General features: G+C 44.3%; 3 protein-coding genes across 7 annotated transcripts in view; 1 reads left to right on the top strand and 2 right to left on the bottom strand.

Moving 5' to 3' along the window:
- MAD1L1 (mitotic arrest deficient 1 like 1) overlaps positions 1 to 15,569 on the bottom strand; it is a 350,909-nt gene extending 335,340 nt beyond the window's left edge. For 2 of the 4 annotated variants that reach the window (XM_087878664.1, XM_087878666.1), the window contains exons 1-9: positions 15,476 to 15,567; positions 13,620 to 13,782; positions 12,277 to 12,417; positions 8,145 to 8,324; positions 5,013 to 5,137; positions 3,391 to 3,472; positions 3,104 to 3,234; positions 2,424 to 2,538; positions 1,381 to 1,442 (exon numbers count right to left, since the gene is read on the bottom strand). In XM_087878664.1, the coding sequence (XP_087734790.1) occupies positions 1,381 to 1,442; positions 2,424 to 2,538; positions 3,104 to 3,234; positions 3,391 to 3,472; positions 5,013 to 5,137; positions 8,145 to 8,324; positions 12,277 to 12,417; positions 13,620 to 13,782; positions 15,476 to 15,492 (1,016 nt within the window). In that variant the 5' untranslated portion in view covers positions 15,493 to 15,567. Of the gene's footprint in view, positions 1 to 1,380; positions 1,443 to 2,423; positions 2,539 to 3,103; positions 3,235 to 3,390; positions 3,473 to 5,012; positions 5,138 to 8,144; positions 8,325 to 12,276; positions 12,418 to 13,619; positions 13,783 to 15,240; positions 15,414 to 15,475 lie in introns of those variants that run through there. The other 2 variants (XM_087878667.1, XM_087878665.1) reach the window with 2 other exon arrangements.
- A 1,499-nt stretch (positions 15,570 to 17,068) lies between these two features.
- On the bottom strand, positions 17,069 to 22,922 carry MRM2 (mitochondrial rRNA methyltransferase 2). The gene is made up of 3 exons (XM_034437876.3): positions 22,814 to 22,922; positions 21,759 to 22,048; positions 17,069 to 17,904 (listed from the first exon to the last, which is right to left on the bottom strand). Exons 1-3 carry the CDS (start codon positions 22,891 to 22,893, stop codon positions 17,453 to 17,455), a joined length of 822 nt encoding a protein of 273 aa, XP_034293767.1. The 5' UTR covers positions 22,894 to 22,922; the 3' UTR covers positions 17,069 to 17,452.
- Positions 22,912 to 26,242, top strand: part of NUDT1 (nudix hydrolase 1) — a 4,540-nt gene continuing 1,209 nt past the window's right edge. The window contains exons 1-3 of one of the 2 annotated variants that reach the window (XM_034437879.3): positions 22,912 to 22,997; positions 24,075 to 24,234; positions 25,307 to 25,452. In XM_034437879.3, coding sequence (XP_034293770.2) covers positions 24,083 to 24,234; positions 25,307 to 25,452 — 298 coding nt within the window. In that variant the 5' untranslated portion in view covers positions 22,912 to 22,997; positions 24,075 to 24,082. Of the gene's footprint in view, positions 23,491 to 24,074; positions 24,235 to 25,306; positions 25,453 to 26,242 lie in introns of both variants that reach the window. The other variant, XM_060684069.2, reaches the window with a different exon arrangement.

The raw sequence follows: 26,242 nt of genomic DNA, 5'->3' as shown, positions 1-26,242 counted from the left end.
TTCCCCACTTAAAATAGAATAACAGAGTTGGGAGGGACCCTTGGAGGTCTTCTAGTCCAACCCCCTGCTTAGGCAGGAAACCCTACACCACTTCAGACAAATGGTTGTCCAACATCTTCTTAAAAACTTCCAGTGTTGGAGCATTTACAACTTCTGGAGGCAAGTTGTTCCACTGATTAATTGTTCTAACTGTCAGCAAATTCCTCCTTAGTTCTAGGTTGCTTCTCTCCTTGATTAGTTTCCACCCTTTGCTTCTTCTTCTGCCTTCAGGGGCTTTGGAGAAGAGATTGACTCCCTCTTCTTTGTGGCAGCCCCTGAGATACTGGAAGACTGCTATCATGTCTCCCCAAGTCCTTCTTTTCATTAAAGTAGACATACCCAGTTCCTGCAACCATTCTTCATATGTTTTAGCCTCCAGTCCCCTAATCCTCTTTGTGGCTCTTCTCTGCACTCTTTCCAGAGTCTCCACATCTTTTTTTACATCGTGGCGACCAAAGTTGAATGCAGAATTCCAAGTGTGGCCTTACCAAGGCCTTATAAAGTGGTATTAACACTTCACCTGATCTTGATGCTATTCCCTCTGTTTATGCAGCCTAGAACCATGGGGTGGCACATGCCATCTATAAAACATTTTATATTGATTTTCCTTACATGCAGTGGACACCGTTAATTTATAGCTCCTTTCCCATTAGTGGTTGCCATTTTTCCAAATCAATTGAATATCCAAAGTTTCTTCCCCAAGCTATCACTATTTCTTTTACTTGCTCCTCCTCTAATTCGATACTAAGCAAAAAAATTATAATTTTTTTTTATTAAATTATCATCTGTTCCCATGAGTATCCTATCCAACTCAGACTTTTCCATATAAAAACCATCTAATTTAGCATCCTTCTCATATCTTGTTTGTTTCTGCGTATACATATACCAGTCTGCCTCAATCCCCTGTCCTTCTCGTTCCTTTCAATTCTCCCTCATCAGTTAGTAAGTCTTTATATCTAACAATATTGCCAGAATAAAAAACATTTGGGTGTATTAAAGCTTCCAGTGTCGATAACCATGTTGGTATTTTCACATAGTATTTGTCTCTTACTTTCTCCCAAACCAATAACAATCCATTTCTTACAGAACCCACGGAGGAAGCCCGATTCATTTAACGACTGGGTGACTAATTTTAACGACTGCAGTGATTCAGGTAACGAGTGTAGCAAGAAAGGTCCTCTTCAAAGTTGGCAAAATTCAGTTAGCCAATGTCTCACTTAGCAACCTAAATTTGGGGCTCGGTTGCAGTCGTAAAGTCGAGGTCTACCTGTAGATACCCAGCAAGCAAGCAAAGAAATATGGGTAGGTGGGTGAGAATGGCAGTGCCATTTTTTCACTTACCTGATCTCGAAGCCCATGCTCTGGTCCAGTTTTTCCCACATGCTGAGTTTCTCCTGAACTTTCTGAAGGAGCAAAAGGAGAGAAAGCCGATTTTTTAAAATCCCAACAATGTAATAATTACGTCTGCAATTACACGCAAAACACACACCAGTTCACCTTACAGCCGGCTGCGCTGTTCTGCAGTCACGTGACGGATGCAATTTATGACAATTTTTCCTGGAAAGTAAACTTTTTGGGCCAGTTTAGAGCCCAAAAAAAAATCCGCCCATAGGAATGTATCGACTCGCTTAAGGACCAATCCATTCGCATTACGACCATGGTGTTTGCTTAACCACCATTGGAAAATTTTAAAAAAGGTCGTAAAAAAAATCTCCCGGTCACATCGCCTCGGCTTACCGCCGTCTTGACTTACGACAGAAATCCCGGCCTCTACGACGGTCATAAGTCGAGGGTTCCCTGTAATTCAAACTCTTCCTTTTTTTTTTTTAATTAGATTTATATGCCACCCTTCTCCGGAGACTCAGGGTGGCTTACAATGCGTTAAGCAATAGCCTTCATTCTTTTGTATATTTATACAAAGTCAGCTTATTGCCCCCACAAACTGGGTCCTCAATTTACCTACCTTAGAAAGGATGGAAGGCTGAGTCAACCTTGAGCCTTGGCGAGATTCGAACCTGCAGTAATTGCAGGCAACTGGATGTTAAATGCTGTCTTTAAGAGGCATTAGCCTCCTATGCCACTCAGGCTCCTTACCTCGACTTTCCCTTTCAGACAAGATGGACGAAATTGGCGGATGTTTCACCCGTGTAGGAAAGGCCAATCCATGGGGGGAAAGCCAGATTCACTTAACAACCAGGTGACTCACTTACCAACTGCAGGGATTCACTTCACAAATGAGTCAAGATAAAGGCCTCCATTAACAACATAAAATGTTTGGGGCTCAATTGCGGTCATAAGTCGAGGACGACCTGCGTTCAGTGAATCTTATTCACACCTAAGAGCAGAAGTAACAACGAGGTGTGTAGCCTTCCCATAATTTTTACCTCTTTCTCCAGTTCCAAAGCCACCCGTTCTGTCTGGACCTTTTCGAATCTCTCGAGCTTCCTTTGAAGACTCTCGACTTCCTCTTTCAGCAAGCCATTGTTTTCTCGCATTTCCCTGTGAACCCGCCCCCAAAACACTCTTGGTTAGGAAGAGAAACTTGGATCCATTTCGATGGACTGCATCAAAAATGTAAAACTGAGACAGGTAGAGAGACAAAGGAAACAATAAGACGTGTCCGTAGTAAGTCGTCACCCCGGACAGTTAGCCACAATCTGATCTACATATTCTGTCCTCCTCGAAATGGCCTTTGAAACACCCCTAACTCTAAACCGCGGGGGGGGGGGGGTGGTCCGGACTTGGAAACTTCTGGGAATTGGAAGTCCGCAAGTCTTAAAATTGCAAGGTTGTTGTGACACCGAGGCCGACTTATCGGAGGGAGAAGGCTCCGAACATGAAGGAGAGGAGTTGGCCAGGCCTCCCTCTCCAGGACCCTCCTCTCTGGCAATGCCTCAGGTGTCTCCCGAAGGAGAAGAGATTGGCCAGGAGCCAGGTATCACCTCGCAGTCGGACAGTGATGGAGATAAGTCTTGGCTGGATCCACGCCAGCGTCGGAGAGACAAGCGCAGGTCTTGACACACTGACAGACAATCCAAATATATAATCATTTTCTTTTCCTTACCTAAGGTAGGTGTTCTCCTCCCTGAGTTGCTGCAATTCCCGTTCCATTTGGGGAAACTGAGCCAGCTCCGTCTTCATGTTCTTCACGATGACCGCATCTTGTTCTTGCATGGAGAGCTTTTGCTCGAGATCCTGGAGAAACAGGGCCAAGGAAAACCTTCAGAAGACACCTGAACAAGGATTATCACTCCGTAGTAAGTAGTAAAACGTTGGTGCTTTTCCTAAGAGCAGCTGGGTAGAGAGTTATCTCCAGGTAACGCAAAGAGGAAAGGACGTAAGAGGTCTCACCTGAATCTTCTGCTCCTTCTTAGACATGAGCTCTTCTTTTGCCTGAAGGGCTTGGATTTGGTGAGTGGCTTCTTGCCATTTTCTGTCGAAAGGGGAGATAAAATATCCATTTATCGCACACGGCGGCGTTTAAGATGGGTGGACTTTGGTTGAACTCCAAAGCTTCTCTCATGAATGATTATGGAGATTCTCTGTCATCCAGATCGTGGTTGCCCCAAAGCTGCTTTTTCAAAAAACATCTGGAGTTTCTTTTGTTTTTCCTTGAAGACGTTTCGCTTCTCCTCCAAAGAACTGAGGAAGCTTCTTGGAGGAGAAGCGAAACGTCTTCACGGAAAAACGAAAAAAGAAACTCCAGTTGGTTTTTGAAAAAGCACCTCATTAGATTTTAGACACCGCCCGGAGCCACCTTGTCGAGGAGGTTGATTTAATGAATCAAATAAATAAATGGGTCTGGGGTAGGGACATGTAATTGGACGTCATCCATGGACGGATAATATGTCTGTATATATTCCAAATGACTTCGCCCAAAAACTTCTTGCAAATGTTACATGATCCGACCAACAAATTGCTTCCAGAAACCGTTAGCAGCCTCCTGACTGCACATTCTCTTGGTATCAGTGAATTCATTTATTTTTTTTTGAAAAAAGTTCTTTATTTTTATTTCTTATACACATATTGTAAATGTACATTCTCTTATCCATAATTGATCATATATATACATATTTTTTTTCTCAATAAGACATTTTAATCACATTTGGGGTTACTCTTCTATCCTCTCTTTCCCCTCTTTTCACAACAAACCTTCTGTCAGGTTTCGAGGTCGTCTCAAATAAATTGCATTTCAAACGAAGTCTTTGAAGAAACTCCCATTTTATTAAGCATGACATTCTAACTCCGACTCCATCGTAGCCAACACTGACTTCCTGACCCAAAACCCTCCCTTTCCGTTCCCCACTTCCCTGCAGTCATTGGCCATCTTCCAAGTCACTCTACCCCTAATCTACTGCTCCAGCTCAAAGGAATTTCCCCCCTCCCATCCCATCTCCTAGGGGATATTATCTCAGTATGTTACAGGCAGAGTAACATACTGTTACTCTGAGGAGAGGAGGAGGAAGAAAGTAGAAAAGGAGAGACGGGAGGGAGGGAGGGGAAAGAAAGAAGGAAAAGAAGGTGTCAGCACTTCAAGCTGCATTTACTCTAGTGCTGACATAAGAAGGAGAAGCGAAGGCGTCTGGAAAGGGACGTTTGACTTTTCACCTACTTATTTTCCCTGGAGATAATATCCCCTAGGAGATGGGATGGGAAGGGGGAAATTCCTTTGAGCTGGAGTAGATTAGGGGTAGAATGACTTGGAAGATGGCCAATGAGAGCAGGGGAGTGGGGAACGGAAAGGGAGGGTTTTGGGGGCTGGAAGTCAGTGTTGGCTTCGATTGTAGTCGGGTTTAGAATGCCGTGCTTAATAAATAGGAGTTTTTCTTCAAAGATTTTGTTTTGAAATGCAATTTATTTGAGACGACCTCGAAATCTGACCATCCGCTTTCAAGGCTATCTTTTCTGATGATTACACTCCTTGGAAGAGTTTTAAGAATCGAATTCCCACCCGTTGTCGCTCGCCCGCTTACTTGTGAAGCACATCCAGCTGTTCGGTCAACTCCTGGTTTTGGGATTGCAGCTTCTTCATCTCCATCTCCTGATTCATCGTGTTCCACTGTGACTCCGATACTTTCCCCTTCAAGGCGCTGATGGTCTGAGGGAGAAAGGAGTTCTTATTTATGGAATGCATATGCTCCTCGCCGGCTGTTCGAACTGACACCTCGCAGAGCCTACGGTGAAGGAGTAAACGTCTGATCGGGTGCTAAAATGAATAGGAGAACCAATGATCCTGATCTGGAACTTTTTAATACAGGTAGTCCTCGACTTACGACAGCTCGTTTAGTGACGGCACTAAAAAGAAGTTTCTGGCTAGGCGGCTCTGTGGCTAAGACGCTGAGCTTGTCGATCAGAGAGGCCGGCCATTCGAATCCCTAGTACAGGTCTCTCGCGTGAGCACGGGGTTGGAATAGATGACCTCCAAGGTCCCTTCCAGCTCTTGTTACTGTTACTTACGACCGTTGCAGCATCCCCATTATTGAATTTATTTATTCAGTTTATTGGTTTATTTATTGGCTGCACACCTCATAGCAAACAAATTTTTGGTGAGCAAACCGTAGAGGCAGCCCTCGACTCACAACAGCTGATTTAGTGACCATTACAAAATTGCAAAGGCAGTGAAAAAAAGGGAATTTATGGCCGTTTTTCGTCCTTGAACCACCGGTCGCGGATTTTGATCACGAGATCAAAATTCAGGCTCACTGACTCACATTTATGACAGCTGCAGTGTGTCCTGGGGTCACGTGATCCCCTTTTGGGACCGTCTGATGAGCAAAGTCAACGGGGAAACCGGGTTACGCTTCCACAACTAGGTTACCAGCGGAGCAACTTCAGTGTTAAAACCGTTGTGGCAGGAACGGTCGTATAACGTGGGGCAAAATTCACTTAGCAACCGTCTCGCTGAGCCACAGAAGTTTTGGGCTCGATTGTGGTCGTAAGGTGAGGACGGCCTGTATATAGATTTTTATTTTTATTTTTAATTTACACATTCGCTGCGCTGTCCAAATTGACACCTTGAAGATTCTGGGCTCGGCGGAGAAGAAATAAACTTCTGATCAAAAGCTAAAACGTACATCAGACTCAACGACGCTGATCTGGACCTTTTTAACACACAGGAGCCCATCCTTTGTTCCCTCCGACGCTCCCTTGAGTGTTGTTATTTACTAAAAGGACTTGCAAGGGGAAACTTTCAAAGGCAGCCTGCCCCATCTAGTAAAGACCCCATCAAAGGGATGCAAATGGATGAATATTTCCTCCCCGCGTGCACTTTCAAAAGAGGGCTTGTATACGCTCTCCCCGCGACGGATAAGCAACGGTGACGGCCTTAAGTTTGGCACAGAGCCGGATAAGCCAGTTTTCAAACCTAGATTACAGGCGGGCTAGGAAAAAAAAAGATCTGAAGCGGCCTTTTCAGCTTTTCTCGCCTTTGTAAAGCAATTATGGAGTCGCTCCGGGAACTGAAGAGTTCGCTTTGCAATTTCAGGCCTTCTCGCCATAAGATAGATAGATAGATAGATAGATAGATAGATAGATAGATAGATAGATAGATAGATAGATGGATGGATGGATGGATGGATGGATGGATGGGATAGATGGATGGATGGATGGGATAGATGGATGGATGGATGGATGGATGGATGGATCGATGGATGGATCGATGGATGGATCGATGGGATAGATGAATGGATGGATAGATGGATGGATGGATCGATGGGATAGATGGATGGATGGGTGGATGGATGAGATAGATGGATGGATGGGTGGATGGATGGATGGATTGGATAGATGGATGGATGGATGGATGGATGGACGGATGGATGGATGGATTGGATAGATGGATGGATGGATGGATGGATGGATGAATTGGATAGATGGATGGATGGGATAGATGGATGGATAGATGAATGGATGGGATAGATGGATGGATGGATGGGATAGATGGATGGATGGATGGGATAGATGGATGGATGGATGGATGGATGGATTGGATAGATAGATGGATGGATGGATGGATGGATGGGATAGATGGATGGATGGATGGATGGATGGATGGATGGATGGATGGGATGGATGGATGGATTGGATAGATAGATAGATGGATGGATGGATGGATGGATGGATGGGATAGATGGATGGATGGATGGATGGATGGGATAGATGGATGGATGGATGGATGGATGGGATAGATAGATGGATGGATGGATGGATGGGATAGATGGATGGATGGATGGGATAGATAGATAGATGGATGGATGGATGAGACAGATGGATGAATGGATGGGATAGATGGATGGATGGATGGATGGATGGGATAGATGGATGGATGGATGGATGGGATAGATAGATGGATGGATGGATGGATGGATGGATGGGGTAGATGGATGGATGGATGGATGGATGGGATAGATAGATGGATGGATGGATGGATGGATGGATGGATGGATGGGGTAGATGGATGGTATGGATGGATGGATGGGATAGATGGATGGATGGGATAGATGGATGGATGGATGGGATAGATAGATGGATGATAGATGATAAGAGACATAAGATAGATGGACAGATGGACAGACAGACAGATGATAGATGGAGGATGGATGGATGGATGGACGGACGGACGGACAGACAGACTGACTGACTGACTGACTGAGCTGGAAGGGACCTTGGAGGTCTTCTAGTCCGACCCCCCGATCAAGCAGGAAACCCTATACCGTTCCAGACAAATGGTTGTCCAGTCTCTTCTTAAAAAACCTCCAGTGTTGGAGCAGCCACAACCTCTGGTGGCAAGTCGTTCCACTGGTTAATTGTTCTCTGTCAGGAAAATTTCTCCTTATTTCAAACTGTCAAATTATTCTTATTTATGCCCCCCAAGAATTCTCCCTCTGGAATTGCTTAACGATGCAGCTTCTTAACTTCTGCTGTCCCAGCCTTAAAGCATTAGAAGATGCTGCCCTTCATTTCAAGGAAAAGAGACCACTCAGTGTTTTTTTTGTTTTTAACTGTCACCTAACTCCTGCAACACAAAAGTTATCTGGAGCATCACCCCTGTAGGCTCCAAAATGAAATCAAAGACACTTTCACCAAATCAACGGCTCGGCCCTCACTTCGTTCGCCTCGGACAGTTTGGTCTCCTTCTCCTGCAGCTTCTTGTTCAGGGCCTCCATGTCCTTCTGGCAGGTCTTGTTGGTCTTGAGTTGTTCCTGAAGGGCATTTTTCGCCTCGGTTTCCCTTTCCTGGCACTGCTTGATGCGCTTAAGGAGATCCTGATTACGATCAGCTTCCCGCTGGAAAAAGAAGAGGAGAGAAAGTTTAGGAGAAAAAAAAATACTACCACTACGAAAGGAAGTAACGGCTGGTTCTTCAGAAGTAGGGTCTACGTACCCCTCGAGGTAGGCCTGTCGTAACTTCCAACGGTTGCTAAGCTACAAGCCATAAGTCAAGGACCACCCGTTCTGTATCACGGAAAGGCTACGTCAATAAGTCAAAGTTCTTTTCAGTGACAGTTAACATCTGGTGTACCAATAGAAGAGCTCAATATTTGTAGCTCAGGGTTGAGCCGTGGGGTCCTTGGTGCTCTCTGAGCTTGGTGGTTTTCTTGCAGATGTTTCATGACCCAGCTAGGCAACATCATCAGTGCTAGAAGGGAGTGGGGATTGTAGAGTAGAAGAGGTGGAGAAGAGGAAGAGAAAGGGGAGGAGGAGGAGGCGAGGAAGAGGAGGAGGAGAGGAAGAGGAAGGGGAGGAGAGGAGAGGAGGAAGAGGAGGAGGAGGAGGAGATGAAGGGAGGAAAAGGAGGAAAAGGAGAGGAGGAGAAGAGGAGGAAGAGAAGGAGAGGAGGAAAAAAGGATAGGAGGAGGAGAGGAAGAGAAGGAGGAAGAGGAAGAGGAGAGGAAGGGGAGGAGAGGAGAGGAGAGGAGGAAGAGGAGGAGGAGGAGGAGGAGGAGAAGGGAGGAAAAGGAGAGGAGGAGAAGGGGAGGAAGAGAAGGAGAGAAGGAAAAAAGGAGGGGAGGAGGGGAGGAAGAGGAGGAAGGGAGAAAGAGGAGTGTGGGGTCCTTGGTGCTCTCTGAGCTTGGTAGTTTTCTTGCAGACGTTTCCTGACCCAGCTAGGGAACATCATCAGTGCTAGAAAGGAGTGGGGTTTGTGGAGTGGAAAAGGAAGACGACTGTGGAGTCCTTGGGCTCGCTGAGCTTGACTGTTTTATTGCAGGCATTTCATGACCCAACTACATAATACCATCTGTGCCATGATGATGAAACCCCTCTCTCTCTTCTAGCACTGATGATGTTACCTAGTTGGGTCATGAAACGTTTGCAAAAAAAAAAAAAAAAACTTACCAAGCTCAGAGAGCATCCCCACAATGTTTTGGTGTGTTATATTCCACAGTCTGAACTTTAAAATCCTGTAAAAAAAAATCTTGGTTCAGGTCATTTTCAGAAGCTTGATTCCATGCTTTTTGTTGAGTGCCATTGTCAATCTGTGCTCCCTTTTTTACAGGAAGACCGGTGTAGCCTCCTTCCAACCTGATCGTGGCTTGCTTTGTCATGCAAATGTGCTGCATCTAGCCATTATACAGTCCGCCGCTTTCACCCTCACCACAATCAACGGCTTTTCCATTTTCCATCCGAAGGCTTTTTTTTTTCCCCCACTGTTCCTTTGATAAGATTCGCGCGTAATGCTTGTTCTTGGGCAGCGAAAGCTTTCTTTTCCATTTCCCCCCTTTTTTTAATGTACCATTTTAAACCACTTAGGCCAATTTTCCTTCCGTATCTTTCCCCCCAAAAAATTTTTTTTTTAATTTTAAAAAATACCCACGGAACGTTTCAGTTTTCGGTTTCCCAATGTTCTAATCTCAGTTCAAGCTGTTGCTTTTTTGTAGTCGAGTAGATTGCATTTCGGGATGAAGTCCTTCCATCTGAGAGTTTCGGGTTTCCAATAGCTTCCTTTCTCTTTAGAATCAGAACAATTCTTTTATTCTTTATTCTTTAGGATTAGAATAATTATGCTGTTGTTTCTCCTTCTCCGCCGTCTGCTTTACCTGTGAAAGTCCTCACCTGCCAATCTTTCTTGAAAGATATAATCTATGAATGGCCCTAATGTCTTGATTCACAATCATTGATTTTCTAGTTTGCTATCCAAGTTATCAAGGCACATCTCAGTTACTCTGCCTGTAACATACTGATTTATTGGTACAGATAATAGCAATAGCCACAGGACTTATATACCGCTTTACAGTGCTTTACAGCCCTCTCTAAGCGGTTTAGAGAGTCAGCCTCTTGTCCCCCCAACGATCTGGGTCCCCATTTGACCCACCTCGGAAGGACGAGTCGACCTTGAGCCTGGTGAGATTCGAACTGCCAAATTGCAGGCAGCCAGCAGTCAACAGAAGTAGCCTGCAGTACTGCATTCTAACCACTGCAGCATCGTGGCCCTTCCTTCCTTCCTTCCTTCCTTCCTTCCTTCCTTCCTTCCTTCCTTCCTTCCTTCCTTTCCTTCCCACTTAACAGTAGCACTTATATCCCACTTCACAGTGCTTTCCAGCCCTCTCTAAGCAGTTTATAGAGTCAGCCTCTCCCTCTCTCCCATCCAATCTCCATTTCTGATTTCCTTATTTCCTTCCAACTCAAATCGATTAGCATTGATTGGCGGAAGCCTGTGTGTAGCTGATTTGCTCTGCTAATCAAAGCAAAACAAGCTACGGATTTGCATACTAAACGAGGATTATGCAAACCAGTCCCAGGTTCCACAGGACTCCTCAAAATGCCACCTCAAGCAAGGCAATTAAACTGGGTTATAGCCCTTCCTTTTGAGGGGGGGGGAGTGTCTGTTTCCCCCACCCCCACAACAGGAATTTAAGCATCTCCATGACTGACTCAGCTCTCTGGGCAGGAGTTGGAGAAAGGGTAGACTAATTCTCAGTATCCCTTCAATTAAAGTTTGACCTGAAAACCACTTCTATTTGGCAAGGTTTGGTTTTTTTTCTGCTGATTCGTTCTTGGGAAGCACCTGCGTCTTCGAAGCATTTTCCAAGATAAAATGCACGCTCGTCGTTTTACTTCTGGCCCCCAAAACATTCGGCAGAGGCAATTCCCACGACGTCCGGCTGCCAGTTCAACTCTTTACAGATGCCAGATATAACATGCCCGTATCCTGATTCTGCCTTTTTTTTTTTTTATCCCAAGATGATAAGCTGGAGCATCAAGGATGATCTGATTCTATTCTCACCATCTACATGGTGAGGATAGTGATCGGTCTCATTCGAGACAACGATGATTCTGCATACAGAAGGGGGGTTGAACAACTAGCCTTGGGGTGCAACCAAAACAGTCTTGAACACCAAGAGCCTTGGTGGCGCAGCAGACTAAAGCACTGTTAAGTAACACCAGCTGCCTGAAATTACTGCAAGTTCAAATCTCACCAGGCTCAAGGTTGACTCAGCCTTCCCTCCTTTCGAGGTAGGTAAAATGAGGACCCAGTTTGTGGGGGCAATAAGCTGACTTTGTATAAAAAAGAATACTGCTTAGGGGGGGCCGAAAGCCCTACTAAGTAGGTGTATACAAAAGTATGAAGGCTATTGCTTAATGCATTGTAAGCCGCCCTGAGTCTCTGGAGAAGGGCGACACATAAATCGAACCAATAAATAAAATCGAACCAATAAACTAAATAAACTAAATAGGAGCCTGGATAGCTCTGCAGACTAAACACTGTAATTTAACACCAGCTGTCTGCAATTAAAGTAAGTTCGAATCTCGCCAGGCTCAAGGTTGACTCAGCCTTCCATCCTTTCAAATGTAGGTGAAATGAGGACCCGGTTTGTGGGGGCAATAAGCAGACTTTGTATAAAATATACAAAAGTATGAAGGCTATTGCTTAACACACTGTAAGCCGCCCTGAGTCTCCGGAGAAGGGCGGCATATAAATCAAATTAAAAAAAAAAAAAATACACTCAAAACTGTAGAAATGGTGGTGGATTCCAGGATACTTCCACCTCTTACAACACTAGACAACACAGTATCAACAGTAGAGACCTTCAACTTACTAGGTTCTATCATATCTCAGCGTCTTAGCCACTGAGCCACCGTGTCCCTTTTAAATAATTATATACTGACCTATATCGTAAACTGTGGATTACAAACCATAGAAACCAAAGTGATAGAACAAACTACTCAAACAAGCCAGGTTACAAACGCACCAAGACCATGCCGAATCCCAGCTCCTTAATCTGGCTCCCCAGCTCACCTCAAATTTGTTGGCGTTCAGGTTAGCTGCCTTCTCGAGCTCAATCCGAGCCCTTTTGTGACTTAATTCCATCTGCATTTTCTCCCGTTCCATCTGCAAAAGCCGCGTGCCCGAATGGATTTGCCCGGCCTGCTCTTCCAGCTGATCCGTTGCCAAAAGGGAAAAAGAGACCAAGCAGTAAATCCCGTGAAACTGTTGAAAAAGGCTTCCATGCCTCCGGCTCTGGAGGGGGTGTGGGATGGGAGGGCCTAGAGTTAAACCTATAGCATTTTACAAGCAAGTTTCACCACCCCTCTACCCAGGGGTAGACAATATTCTGTCCAGGGATATAGGTACCTAATCTACGACGGCCTCTGCTCCACCTGGTTTCGTGTATTTAGCAAAAAGCAAAATAAGCATCAGTAGGGATGTATCAGCTAGTTCAGATAGGCAAAATATTTGGTGGGCAGAAAAGCTAGTTTTTCTGTTGGTTCACTTCCAAAGTAAAATATGCACGTCCTTCTGGATATGGACCAAATCACAACTACGTAAGTCAATTAATTTATTTACTTAAAACCATTGCCCATCTTATAACCATCTCCGGGCAGCCCTCAATCCAAAGTTAAAACAGCATAAAAACCATAGTAAAATTATAAAAATTAGCACACTGGAAACCACAGTGTAGACATGGGGTCAAGGGGAAGAAGAGGGAAGGAGAGAAGCCTATAATTGCTGCCTGAGCACAGACCCCAGGCTGGGCAAGCTGATAAGTCACTTATAATACCACGTTTCCCCAAAAATAAGACCCTGTCTCATATTTTTTTGAACCCTGAAATAAGTGCTTGGCCTTATTGCCATGTGCTCAAAAGCCCGATTGGGCTTATTATCAGGGGATGTCTTATTTTGGGGGAAACAGGGTATATATGTCATTTTTTAGTTTGCTAATTTTTTGCTTGCTTGGATTAGGTCAGGGCTCAGCAACCTTAAACACTCAAAGAGCCATTTGGATCTGTTTCCCACAGAAAAGAAAACACCGGGAGCTACAAAACCCTTCCCCGTGCCTGACTATTTCCACAGTGGCCACAAAACTAGCATATGTAGTTGAATTAAACGTTTTGTTTTCTTCTGAAACTTTTCCTTTCTTGGATTATATCCATGGTTGGCCGACTGGGGGTCGAAAAGCTCAATAAATCCCATGCTGGCAGGTGTCGCACACTGGCGGTTGTGACGCATATTTTGAGCAACAGGGAGCTGCAGCAGAGGATGAAAGAGCCACATGCGGCTCCAGAGCCGCAGGATGCCGACCCTCGGATCTGGTGATGGGTTTGTTTGCCGAGTGTGACCACTGAGGAAGACTGTCTCACCTTCATCATTTGCTGGTAGTTTGTCTGGAGTGAGCCCGGAGGAGACGGTGGGGCATCTTGGACAGACGATTCCTCCATAGAGAGGGACATGAAGTTGTTGTACGACTTCAGGATGGAGAAGACGGTGGTGTTCGCCTCGGCCTCCTCCATCTGCATCCGAGTTCTACCGTTCATGCAATTAAAAAGAATTTAAATAAATAAATAAATAAATAAATAAGGCCGTTCCCCTTCACGCACTTCAAGTTATCGCATCCCCAAACTGTAGCCCTCCAAATGAGCTTTTAAAAAATATTCTGACATCTTTGATTAGAGAAAAGATGGCAAATACCTTAATTGCTATCGAAAGAAGAGAATATTTGCAACTCAGGGTTAAACTATGGAGTCGAACACGTTTGGATGATGTTACCTAGTTGGGTCATGAAATGTCTACAAGAAAACACTGAAGCTGAGAGCAACAAGGACTCCAGTGTCCTCCTCCAACTCCTCCTCCTCTTCCACTACATAAAACCCCACTCCCTTCTAGCTCTGATGATGTTACCTAGTTGGGTCATGAAACGTCTGCAAGAAAACAACCATGCCCAGAGGGCACCAAGGCCCCCACAGTCCTCCCCCTCCTCCTCCTCTTCCTCTCTGCAATCCCAACTCCCTTCTAGCACTGATGATGTTATTTAGCTGGGTCATTAAACGTCTGCAAGAAAACTATCAAGCTCAGAGGGCACCAAGGACTCCAATCTTACTGCTGTCTGGAAATGTTTTATATTTTTTTGCACGAAATGGGGGGAAAACGAACTTTTGATTTGTAGTTTTGATAATAGAAAAAAAAGAGGGTTTTTTGTAACAGTAGAGTAAAAAATAATGTTGTAATCATTAATGCATTTGCTGGAAAAGAAATCAGAAATGTCTGTTTCTTTTTTTTTTTTAATCTTTTCCTTTTACACTTTTGTTAGCTTCCTTTCTTGCTCCTATGCAGGTTGTGTTTAAGGCTTTCCTTGTTTGCCTCTCTCTTTTTTTTGCAACACTTTTTCGTTTCCACTTTTGTTTCAACCAGTTTTGGAACAACAATCACACAACCCAAGTGGAAACAAAAGGAGCCAAGTGTTGCAAAAAACAACAACAACACAGAAGCAAAATCAATAAAACACAACCTGCAAAGGAACAAACAGTGAAGAGGAAACCGATCCACAAAGGCCAGAGCCAGGGGCACCTTCCCCATCCTGGGACCCAGCTCAGCCCCTGGCTCCAAACCCATCATCCCTTGCCTGCATGGAGTTTAGGGGTTTTGTAGTACTCTTGATGCAACTTTTTTTTTTTTTTTTGCATTAGTTTCCTATGCTCCCCCATTCCATCCAAGCAACTCCGGCTACCCAAAACCGAAAGGCAATGAGATCTATTCGTTTATCTCCATCCCAGTTTTATCTTTTCTGCCCAAACTGGTGTGGTTGTGTCTGTTGTGTGTGCGGCGGGGTTGTGTCTCCAAGCAAACTTGGGTGATGGGAACAGAACCTCCTGCTGTTGGGACTCCCGAGCGGAGGGGAGGTAGCAGGGGAAGGTGGTCTGCTCTCCGACTGCAAGGGCGGTAGGGCACTCTGTACATGCCCAGGAGCACTCTCGGCACACCAACCGAGAAAGAAGCCGTGGGGGGGGGGCATGAGTCTCGGGCCTCGTTCTCCAGCTCGAGGAAACACCGACGCCGGTGGGGGGGTGAAGCCCGTTAAGCCGCCCGCCCTCCCCAAAATCCGGGTCCCTGAGGCGACGAGACGAGACCCCTCCGCCCCGGTCGCCGCCCGCCCGCCCTCTGCCGCCCCGCCCGCGCGGGACCCACGTGACCACCCTCGGCCTCGCTCGCGCGCACTCACCCTCCCCAATCGGCCATGGCCAGCTCCGCTCGCTCGCTCGCTCTCCCGCCCTCCCTCCCTCCTTCCTCGGCGCCGCGAGAGTTCGCCGCCCAGCTCCCGCGAGATTTCGCCCCCGCCTCTCGGGCGAGAAGTCTTCCCAGCTGCTTCGCTTTGGGAGGGGGGGGGTGTGCGGAGAGAGCGGCCGTAGTGCTCAGAATAGAGGCGCGGCGAGAAATCAAGAGGAGGCGCGGCGCTCTCTTCTGGCGGAGGAGGGGATTTCTCCCACCCCCCCAAAAAAAGTGGGGGTGAGAAATAAGTCTTTATTTTCGAGGAAAAATAACATTAAAACTTTCATCGCCGAGTTTTTCGGCTTTTGTTTTTGTTTTTTTTATTGCTGATGGTTTTTATACGGTTTTATGAAATTTTGTATTGTTTTTATATTGTTTTACACTGTCTTACATTGTTTTTATACTATTTGTATTGTTTTAGTTTTAGGTTGTTTTATACTATTTGTATTGCATTACATTGTTTTACACTATTTTATACTGTTTTTATGCTATTTGTATTGTTTTACGTTTAGTTTTAGATTGTTTTACACTATTTTACACTGTTTTTATGCTATTTGTATTGTTTTACAGTTTTTATGCTATTTGTATTATTTTACATTTAGTTTTAGATTGTTTTACACTATTTTATACTGTTTTTATGCTATTTGTATTGTTTTACAGTTTTTATGCTATTAGTAGTGTTTTACATTTAGTTTTACACTATTTTATACTGTTTTTATGCTATTTGTATTGTTTTACATTTAGCTTTAGATTGTTTTATACTATTTGTATTGTATTACATTGCTTTACACTATTTTATACTGTTTTTATGCTATTTGTATTGTTTTACAGTTTTTATGCTATTAGTATTGTTTTACATTTAGTTTTACACTATTTTATACTGTTTTTATGCTATTTGTATTGTTTTACAGTTTTTATGCTATTTGTATTGTTTTACATTTAGTTTTAGATTGTTTTATATTATTTGCATTGTATTACATTGCTTTACACTATTTTATACTGTTTTTATGCTATTTGTATTGTTTTATACTATTTGTATTGTGTTACCTTATTTTACAGTTTTACACTGTTTTTATGCTATTTGTATTTTTACATTTAGTTTTAGATTGTTTCATACTATTTGTATTGTATTACATTGTTTTACAATGCTTTACACAGTTTTTACACTATTTGTATTGTTTTACAGTTTTTACGCTATTTGTATTGTTTTATACTATTTGTATTGTGTTACCTTGTTTTACACTGTTTTACACTGTTTTTACACCATTTGTATTGTTTTGCATTATTGCTACATTGTTTTACCTTGTTTACATAATGTTTCTGTGTGATTTTATACTGCTTTACATTGAGGCTATGCTGGTGTATGGATCGTAAGTTGCCCTGGGAGTTCTTTCAAGAGGAGAGGCTGCGTTTCAATAAATAAATAATCTTTTTCCATGCAAGGTTTTGTCGGCAGCTGTTGCTAGAGAGAGGCTCCAGGTGTCTTAATCTGGGAATGAAGTCGTACAACAGTTTCTTCCTGAATGGACACAACAGAGAGGTTGTATTTTGTCCTATTGGTTATTTATTTATACAACATATAATTAACACTGTACACAAACTTCTCCAGCGTTTATGGAATATTTGTAGCTCAAGGACCCTTGATTCTCTCTGAGCTTGGTGGTTTTCTCGTAGACGTTTCATGACCGAACTAGGGAACAGCATCAGTGTCAGAAGGGAGTGACGCTTGCACTGATGATGTTCCCTAGTTGGGTCATGAAATGTCTGGAGGAAAACCATCAGGCTCAGAGACCACCAAGGACCCCACTTCACCACCAGCCTGCAAAATTTCAATCTGTAATTCACTACCCCGCAAACAGAAAATTCAACCTATTGTTGCAACCGTGTCTGGTGCTTTAATCCTAAGCGATGCTCCACAGAATGCATGGAGCTACTCAAGGTTATTCTGCTGCACATTTGAGACACCTCGGTAGGTTTTCGCTAAGAAAAAAGTCTCGGCCGATTCTTTCCTGCTCGCTTGAGGTTTTAGGGTCTTCACTTCCTGGAAGTCTTGCAACAGCCGGCTTCGGAGGAGGTGGCTCTCCTTGCCATCCCAGAATTTGCACAGCAGGATCCCTCCTGGCTGCAAAATGCCTCTGGCCAGATCCAGAAGGGACAGGCAGAGGTGAATCAACTTTTGATGATCGAGTTCCCGGATGCCGGTTGCGTTCGGTGCCATGTCGCTTAGGATAATGTCCGCTTTTCCTTTCGGGAGAAGGGTTTGGATCTCCTCTTGGGTGCCCTGATCCGTGATATCGGCGTGAGGGAGAAAAACCGCTCCTTCCAGAGGGAACAGGTGAAGAAGATCAACTCCGAGGACAAAGCCAACAGGTTGTTTCGGGTCTAGAGGACACAAAAAAAGCAGATTACAATACATTTATCTGTCTTTAAATAAGCCCCGGAGTCTTTAGCTAGTTAACTCATCCACAGTTTACAACTGTCCAAACTTAGCAACTTTTAAGACTTGTGGACTTCAATGCCCAGAATTCCCCAGCCAACATGGCTGCCTGGGGGAATTGAGGAAGTTGTAGTCCACAAGTCTTAAGTTGTCAATTTCGGAGACCTCAGATTTACTCAGTTAGCTCCCATTTTCTGATTTTCTACTGGATATCAACTCGTTAAACGAACGTGACCCGCGTAAGTCAATTTGGAGATAATGTTTGGCGTTTGAGGCAAACGGTATTCGGATTTTTCCTCTGCGGGCGGAAGAACTGTTCTAAGAAGAACTGTTAAAAGAGAGAAAACGTTAAGAAAACCGTGCTCCTGACACCTCGGTGCCAAATATTAGTCGGTCCACCCAGATGAACGAGACAGAAACACGACTAGACAAGCTAATTCTACTTTATTTTAAAGGCTATGTCGACAGACTCTTTTAGATCTGAAAGTACAAACTTTCCCAATTAGGATGGATCCTTCCCAAGTTTTTTTCCTCTGACAGTTAAGCAACTGGGGGCTCCTGCCTCTCTTATCTTAGCCTTGGTAGTACAGTGGTCTAAAGCACCCTGTTATTAAGACCAGCTGCCTGCAATTACTGCAGGTTCGAATCTCGCCAGGCTCAAGGTTGACTCAGCCTTCCATCCTTTCTAAGGTAGGTAAATTGAGGACCCAGTTGTGGGGGCAATAAGCTGACTTTGTATAAATATACAAAAGGATGAAGGCTATTGCTTAGCACATTGTAAGCCGCCCTGAGTCTCCGGAGAAGGGCGGCATATAAATCAAATTTAAAAAAAAAATGTTTCTTCTAGGCAGCATTTCTTCCCTTTCTCCCCCCAAGGTTATTCTCACATTTCATTACGATATCAACACTCACAAAAAGACACTCGTGATGCTTAGTCAGAATTCCAGGAAGAAAACAATATTCCTGGGCCGTTTCCCCCTCCCCACCTTTTTTTTTTTAACTGCCAGTACACTGATGACCAATACAAGGGCAAGTACATTCTGACATTTTTATGAGGAAAAGAGCACCAGGACATAAAGATAAAATCATTCACTCGAGGGTCCTCCTCCAGGAGCTGTTGTATAATGACATATTGCCTGGGATCCTAGAAATCACATAATAGCCACCGATAGGCAAATTTATGGGGCAAGTGAGGCCCATAATTGCTTTTAAAGACACCCGGACTCCCTGAATTATCAAGTGAACAAGACCGATACATCTACTAATCCACCGGTCATTGTAACGGTGGCTTGAGGGAACCTTAACGTACACTAATACCCAGAAGTAATGCTACGTTAATAAATCTTTTTTTTTAAAAGGCTCTGCATAAGTCGGATTCTTACTTTTTAACAGAAAGCTGTTTCCCAGTTTCTAGAAACGATGAAATGCCAAGCAGTCAATGATCTACTTACTGATTGTTCAAGCCGTAAAGCGTTGAGTAGGGCAGAACAGATGTATTCTTCCCAGGGATAATAACACAGACCTCTGTTACTCCCTTCCTTATTACGTAGAAGTATTGAGTGACCTTCCTGGCTAGGTTTACACACTACATTAAGCTAAGATTTTGTTAGTTATGTGTCTGTGGACATTCTCAATCATCCAAGTCATGTTTGTTCTCAAAGGTGTTTTTCCAAATGCAACTGGATTTTCTTGGTGTTTTTTTCTTCTTCTTGAAAACATTTCACTTCTCATCCAAGAAGCTGAACTGAAGAGGTTTCTTGGATGAGAAGCAAAACATTTTCAAGGGAAAAAAAAATGCAAGGAAGTCCAGCTGCCTCTTGAAAAGCACCTTTGGGACTTAGCTATGTATATTGTACAAGCCACAGTTGGATGGTTCACACATGCACTGAGCCAATAAACCAGAGTTTATCAAAAAGCAGAACTCAATAAGCCACCTTATGACTTAGCAAAATCTGTGAACTCTGTCCAAAACAGAGCTTCTCTCTATGCACAGGGCTGGCAAGGAAAATAGGAAATCCACTTTGCATTCCCTACCCGTGGCATTTTTTTTAAAAAAAATTACCGAAAGTCACCCACGAGCAGCCTCTTAATCAATTCTATCATTTTATTTTTAGCACCTTCCTAACCAGCAGGATTTGTTTTTGTTTTTTTATGAGCAAGGCTTTCTGTAAGGATCAATAATTCAGAAATCTTCGTCATCAATCACTGTCTTGTACTGTCGTCAAACCACTCCAGAGTTAGCCAACAGTAACGTTTTCTGCTGTCAGGGCACTTTTGCCTGACATTAATTAATTAAATTGAGGCTTTTCGAGACTCCTCTCGCTATCATTTCCCAGAGGGAAAACCCACGATATTAAAATGAAGCCTAGAGATAAGAAATTGCATATTCAAATGGAGGGAAGAATTTCTCTAGCCATGTACCATCAATACTTGAGGGGAAAAAAACCATGCTTGGCAATATTTATTGGATAGAAGGAGATTAATATAAATAGGCAGATCTAAAACAATCACACTTTATGATACATTATGAAGTCTGAGGCATCTCCCTCCCTCACCATCCCACTCCCATAAAGCAGAGGAAAAAGGAATGAAAAAAAAAACCTGAAAATTTGAAATATTCCAGCTGCTTCCTAATCAAAGCTGCTGTGTGGATTTAATTTGCTCAAAATGCCATAAAACAGGTAGGATTTGCAAAAACAAAGAAGGCATTTTGCTTCCTCTTTTTAAAATCATGATCTCTGGGTTTATTGACAACTTAAGACAGGCCCCTTCCCAGTTTGGGATTGTGGTGATGTCATTATAATCATAAAATATGTAACTTTTTTTCCCCCCGAGAGGCCAAAAGTAGATCCTAAGAGGGACAAAGCTGGTAGATAATACAGGCAGTCTTTGACTTACGACAACGACATTTTTGTCGCTAAGTGAGACATTTGTTAAGTGAGCTTTGCTCCATTTTACAATTTGCCAGCACTGCTGGCTGGGGGATTCTGGGAGTTGAAGTCCACCCATCTTCAAGCTTCCAAGGTTGAGAAACACTGCACTAAATGAACTGTGGTAAGTGCCATACAGACCACTCTATTCTAGCACTGGCTATGGTTATGGTTGGAAATAAGAACTCAGGCTAAGAAAAATGTGAGGTTTTGAAAAAGCAGAAGAAAAGAGAAACAAAATTCCAAACGTAACAAGGAAGTGATTTTAAAATGTAAAGAGCAAAAAGGCAGTTAGGATGGAGTTATGTCAGAAAGTTATTTAGGGAAGTTCAGTGGAATGAACCTTTTATCGGCATTAAATCAAAAATTAGAATTGAAAAATGGGAAGCCATACAGAACTTTAAAGCAAAGGGATGAATACGGAACTAAAAACCAGATTGGTGTAATGGTTAAGGCACTGGGCTGCAAACCAGGAGACTGTGAGTTCTAGTTTTGCCTTAAGCATGAAAACCAGCTGGGTGACTTCATTCACCAATCACCAAGAAATGGTGAGTTCTAGTTCCGCCATATTGTCATGAAAGCCAGCTGGGTGACTTTGGCACCAATCACCAGGAGACAGTGAGTTCTAGTTCCTCTTTAATCATGAAAGCCAACTGGGTGACTTTGGACCAGTCCCTCTTTCTCCACCCAATCTATATTTCTGTCCATATGCCCTTGCAGTGAAGAATGATGGATCAGAAGCCATGATTGAGACAAAAAGTAAAACTACAGGGAGTTCAGGTGACACGATCCCAAGCTAACCAAACCACAGTATGGATGCCTTAGAACAGGCTGCAAACCAGACGCAGCAGCCTTAGGTGTCCACTCACCAGATCCTGTGGCATTAACCCTTTCAACGGCCACCTGAGCCCAGGCTCCAGGGGCCGTCCCACAGTCGAGGACATGCAGCCCAGGCCGAAAGAGGTGGTGTTTGTCATCGATCTCCAGCAATTTGAAGGCACTTCGGCAACGATAGTTCCTCTTTTTGGCTCTCTTCACAAATGGATCTCGGAAATGTCTCTCCAGCCAGCGATGTTCTGCACCGGTTTTGGATTTCAGGTGTTGCTCCGTTGTGTGGATTTTCTGGATCTGGAGTAAAATGGTGGACAGCATCCGATGTCTGCAAGGGAGAAAAACCAGTGGGATTGCTGAAAATTAGCAACAGGTATAAAAAGAGCAGGATGGATGGATGGTTCAATGAAAGGAGGGAGGAGAGAGAGAGAAAGGAAGGGAGGGAGGGAGGGAGGGAGGGAAGGAAGGAAGGAAGGGAGGGAGGGAGGGAGGGAGGGAGGGAGGAAGGAAGGAAGGAAGGAAGGAAGGAAGGAAGAGAGAGACAAAGGTAGGGAAGGGAAGGAGGGAAGAAGAGAGGAAGGAAGGAAAAGGAAAGGAAAGGAAGAGGGAGGGAGGAAAAAAGAGGAAGGAAGAGAGGAAGAGAGAGAGGAAAGAAGAAGGAAGGAAGGAAAAGGAAAGGAATGAAGGGGAGAGGGAGGGAGGAAAAAAGATGAAGGGAGGGAGGGAGGAAGGAAGAAAGGGAGGGAGGGAGGGAGGAAAAAAGAGGAAGAGAGAGATGAAGGTAGGGAAGGGAAGGAGGGAGGGAGGAAGAGAGGGAGGGAGGGAGGGATAGAGAAAGAAAGAAAGAAAGAAAGAAAGAAAGAAAGAAAGAAAGAAAGAAAGAAAGAAAGAAAGAAAGAAAGAAAGAAAGAAAGAAAGAAAGAAAGAAAGAAAAGGCATCTTCTCAGCCTTTCCCCAAGGACAAGGGGCGTGGGAATCTCCTCGGCAAGCCTCAATTCGGGAGACCCCCGCCCCCCCCGCCCGCCCCCCCCAGCCTCGAGCCATGGGCGCAGGAATTGGGAGTGGGGGGGGGGTTGCCTTCAACGCCACTCACCGGCTCATGGTTTCTCCCGCCACTTCCGGGATCTGGGGGGACACTTTTCGGGTTGCACCGCGTCCGTCACCCACAATCATCTCCCCCCCCCCCGGAAACGCCGCTCCGTCTCCTACGTTCCGTTGCCCTGCACGTGGTTGGTTTGTTTTTAATTGCACCTGAGACGCGCTTCGTTCCTTTTCAGGTTTGCCTGGATCGCGGTGGGGAGGGTCGCCTCTGTGCAGGGCCTGGGCTGGGTCTCCTTCCTTCCCCCCCCCCTATTTTGTTAGCAGAGAAGATCCAGGGCTTTGCTAGCTTCTGTGCAGGGTTTTTGCATCACGGTTGTTGCCCTTTGCATCTTTCTGCATCGTTGTTTTTTTTTTAAGTTTTTTTAAAATTATAATTATTATTATTATTTTGATTTATGTGCCGCCCTTCTCCGGAGACTCAGGGCGGCTTACCATGCGTTAAGCAATAGCCTTCATACTTTTGTATATTTTATACAAAGTCAGCTTATTGCCCCCACAAACTGGGTCTTCAATTTACCCACCTTAGAAAGGATGGGAGGCTGAGTCGACCTTGAGCCTGGCGAGATTCGAACTTACTTTAATTGCAAGCAGCAGATGTTAATAACAGTGCTTTAGTCCATTGTTCATGGACCTTAGAAAGGATGGAAGGCTGAGTCAATCTTGAGCCTGGTAAGATTCGAACCTGCAGTAATTGCAGGCAGCTGTGTTAATAATAGGGTGCTTTAAACCACTGTACTACCAAATTCCTTCCCTTCCCTCCTTTCATATTTCATACTCTCCTTCCTTTATCACTCTCATTTTTTCTTTCTCCTTCCTTCCTTTCCTCTTTCCCTCCTTCCCTCCCTTTCACACATTCCTTCCTTTATCTTTTACCTCCTTCCTTCCTTCCTTCCCTCCCTCCCTCCATCTTTCACATTCTCCTTCATCGCTTTTTTCTTCCTTTCTTTCCCTCCCTCCCTCCCTTTCACACTCTCCTTCCTTTAACTCTCATTTTACCTTTCCTTCCTTCCTTCCTCCCTCCCTCCCTCCCTCCCCAGCATGTTGCACTTGGATGAAGTAGAATATATTGGAGCATTTAAAGATGCTCCAGACGCCTGCCTTTTTCCAGTGCTGTTTCCAGATTGTCTTTTTTGGCCATGTACTATCCCACTTGCAACACACAGCACCAGCAACCTCTGCCCTCTGCTGGAGCTTCCTGCAGGATTTCTGTGGATTTGCCCCTTGATGCTTCCCCTCCCCCCTTCTTGACCTAGGGTGCAGCATGCTGACGACTAAGCTGTACACGTTGGTGCTGGTGATGCAGCCTCAGCGCGTCCTGCTGGGCATGAAGAAGCGTGGCTTCGGGGCTGGCCTCTGGAACGGCTTTGGGGGAAAGGTGCAGCTGGGGGAGACGGTGGAGCAGGCAGCCCGAAGGTGAGAGGACAACCGAATGTATCCACAGCTGGTCTTCTCCAATTCTTTGGAAGAGGCTCGTGATTGCAATTTTGGAATTGCACAATGCAGCCCTTGTGACTTGCTCCGCTTCTACTTTGTGGGCCAAACGGAGTTGGGATGATTCATGCTGGATGGAGGGTGTTTTTCTTTTCTTTTGATTTGACTTGGGTTTTTTTTAACTCAATCATCAGCTGAGCAGAGGGACTCACCTAGATGCTGAGCTCTATTAAATTAAAAATTGGTGCAATGACTTCAGGGAATGTTTTGGGAGGGGCCACGAATGGGTGCGGATTCACTGCATTTCGTCCCCTGGGAGTCATTTCACCCATTATTATTTAGCGCATGATGAGAACATGACAAAGAGAAGTAAACATAGTCACACAATTCAAAGCAAAAGGCGTCCGTAGCATCCCTTAAGCTACACGTGCTCCCTGGGTGGTGTCAAAGTCTGGAATATTTCAACCAATTCAGTTTGTCTCAGCTACTGATTTTCACTCCTTTCGTTCTAACTTGACTTCTGTGGACCTCGCCCCGTATTTAAGAGGTTCCTAAAAGGACATGCGTAAGTGCACTAATGTGTCAAGCGTCCCTGTCACATTTTAGTTTGTTAATTTTTGTTTGACGGAGAAAGAAAAAAGAAAGAGAGAGAAAGCAAAAGACAGAAAGAGAAAGAGAGGAACAGCAGGCACGGACCTACACTATATGATTATTAAAAGACTGCTTGGGTTTATGGTCTGTTTCCATCCATATTTAAGATTCATTAAACTCACAGTATTTGCTTCCAATTGGGACCAGAATTTCCACTGTTAAGCAAGTCAGTTTTTTTTAGTGACGTCATAATTTTCAGCAGTTACTAAGTGAATGGTCCTAAGTCGAGGGCTATCTGTATTAAAAGTAGGTCACCCTTATCCTGTTGTCCTTCCAAAGGAAACGGTTTAAAATGCAGGAATGCAGAGCTAGGACCAACACTGAGGAAAACGCCCAGGGTTGAGAAGGAACCTATGAACCAAAATCTCCAGTTTTGCAGATTCTCTTATTCTCTTACTTTCAGGGAGCTTCAGGAAGAGAGCAGCTTGACCGTGGACACCTTACAGAAAATGGGCCAGATTACCTTTGAGTTTGTAGGCAACGCGGAGCTGATGGAAGTCCATATCTTTCGCGCCGACAGTTTCCACGGAGACCCCACCGAAAGTGACGGTAGGAAACCGGGCGGGAGCGATAGCAGAGTTAGGGAAGCCTGCAAGATCTGGTCAGCACAGTCAAGCTGACCTCCATCCATCATCGTATGATCCAAGCTGCCACTGTGGGTTTTGTTTGTAGTGTATCACACTGGCAGGGTTCAATCGATCAGAATAGAGCATCCGGGAGATCTTCTAGTTGTCCCCTGCTTAAGCATGAGACTCTATCCCATTCCAGACAAGTGGCTGTCCAGTCTCTTCTTAAAAAGCTCCAGTGATGGAGCCCCGACAACTTCTGGAGGCAACTTCTGTTCCACTGGTTAATTGTCCTCACTGTTAGGAAGTTTCTCCTTAATTCCAAGTTGCTTCTTGATTAGTTTCCATTTGTCACTTCTTGTCCTGCCTTCAGATCCTTTGGAGAATAGGTAGAACACCCCCCCCCCTCAGTTCTTCAGGGCAGCCCCTCAAATACTGGAATGCTGCTATCATGTCCCCCCTGGTCCTTCTTTTCCCTAGACTAGCCAGATCCAATTCCTGCAACTCTTCTTCCTATGTTTTAGTCTCCAAGCCTTTGACTATCATTAAGTACCTTATGATTCTTGATGAATGTATCTTTTATGTACACTGAGAGCTTATGCACCAAGACAAATTCCTTGTGTGTTCAATCATACTTGGCCAATAAAAAATTATGTTCTGTTCTGTTCTGTTCTGTTCTGTTCTGTTCTATTCTATTCTATTCTATTCTATTCTATTCTATTCTATTCTATTCTATTCTATTCTAATTTGTACTTATGACTATCATTAAGTGT

This window comes from Pantherophis guttatus, chromosome 14 (genome assembly GCF_059756535.1).
Source record: "Pantherophis guttatus breed Tessera chromosome 14, ASM5975653v1, whole genome shotgun sequence".
Lineage (NCBI taxonomy): Eukaryota > Metazoa > Chordata > Lepidosauria > Squamata > Colubridae > Pantherophis > Pantherophis guttatus.
Note: the sequence above shows the minus strand (reverse complement) of the source record. Positions and strands in the feature narration are given on the sequence as shown.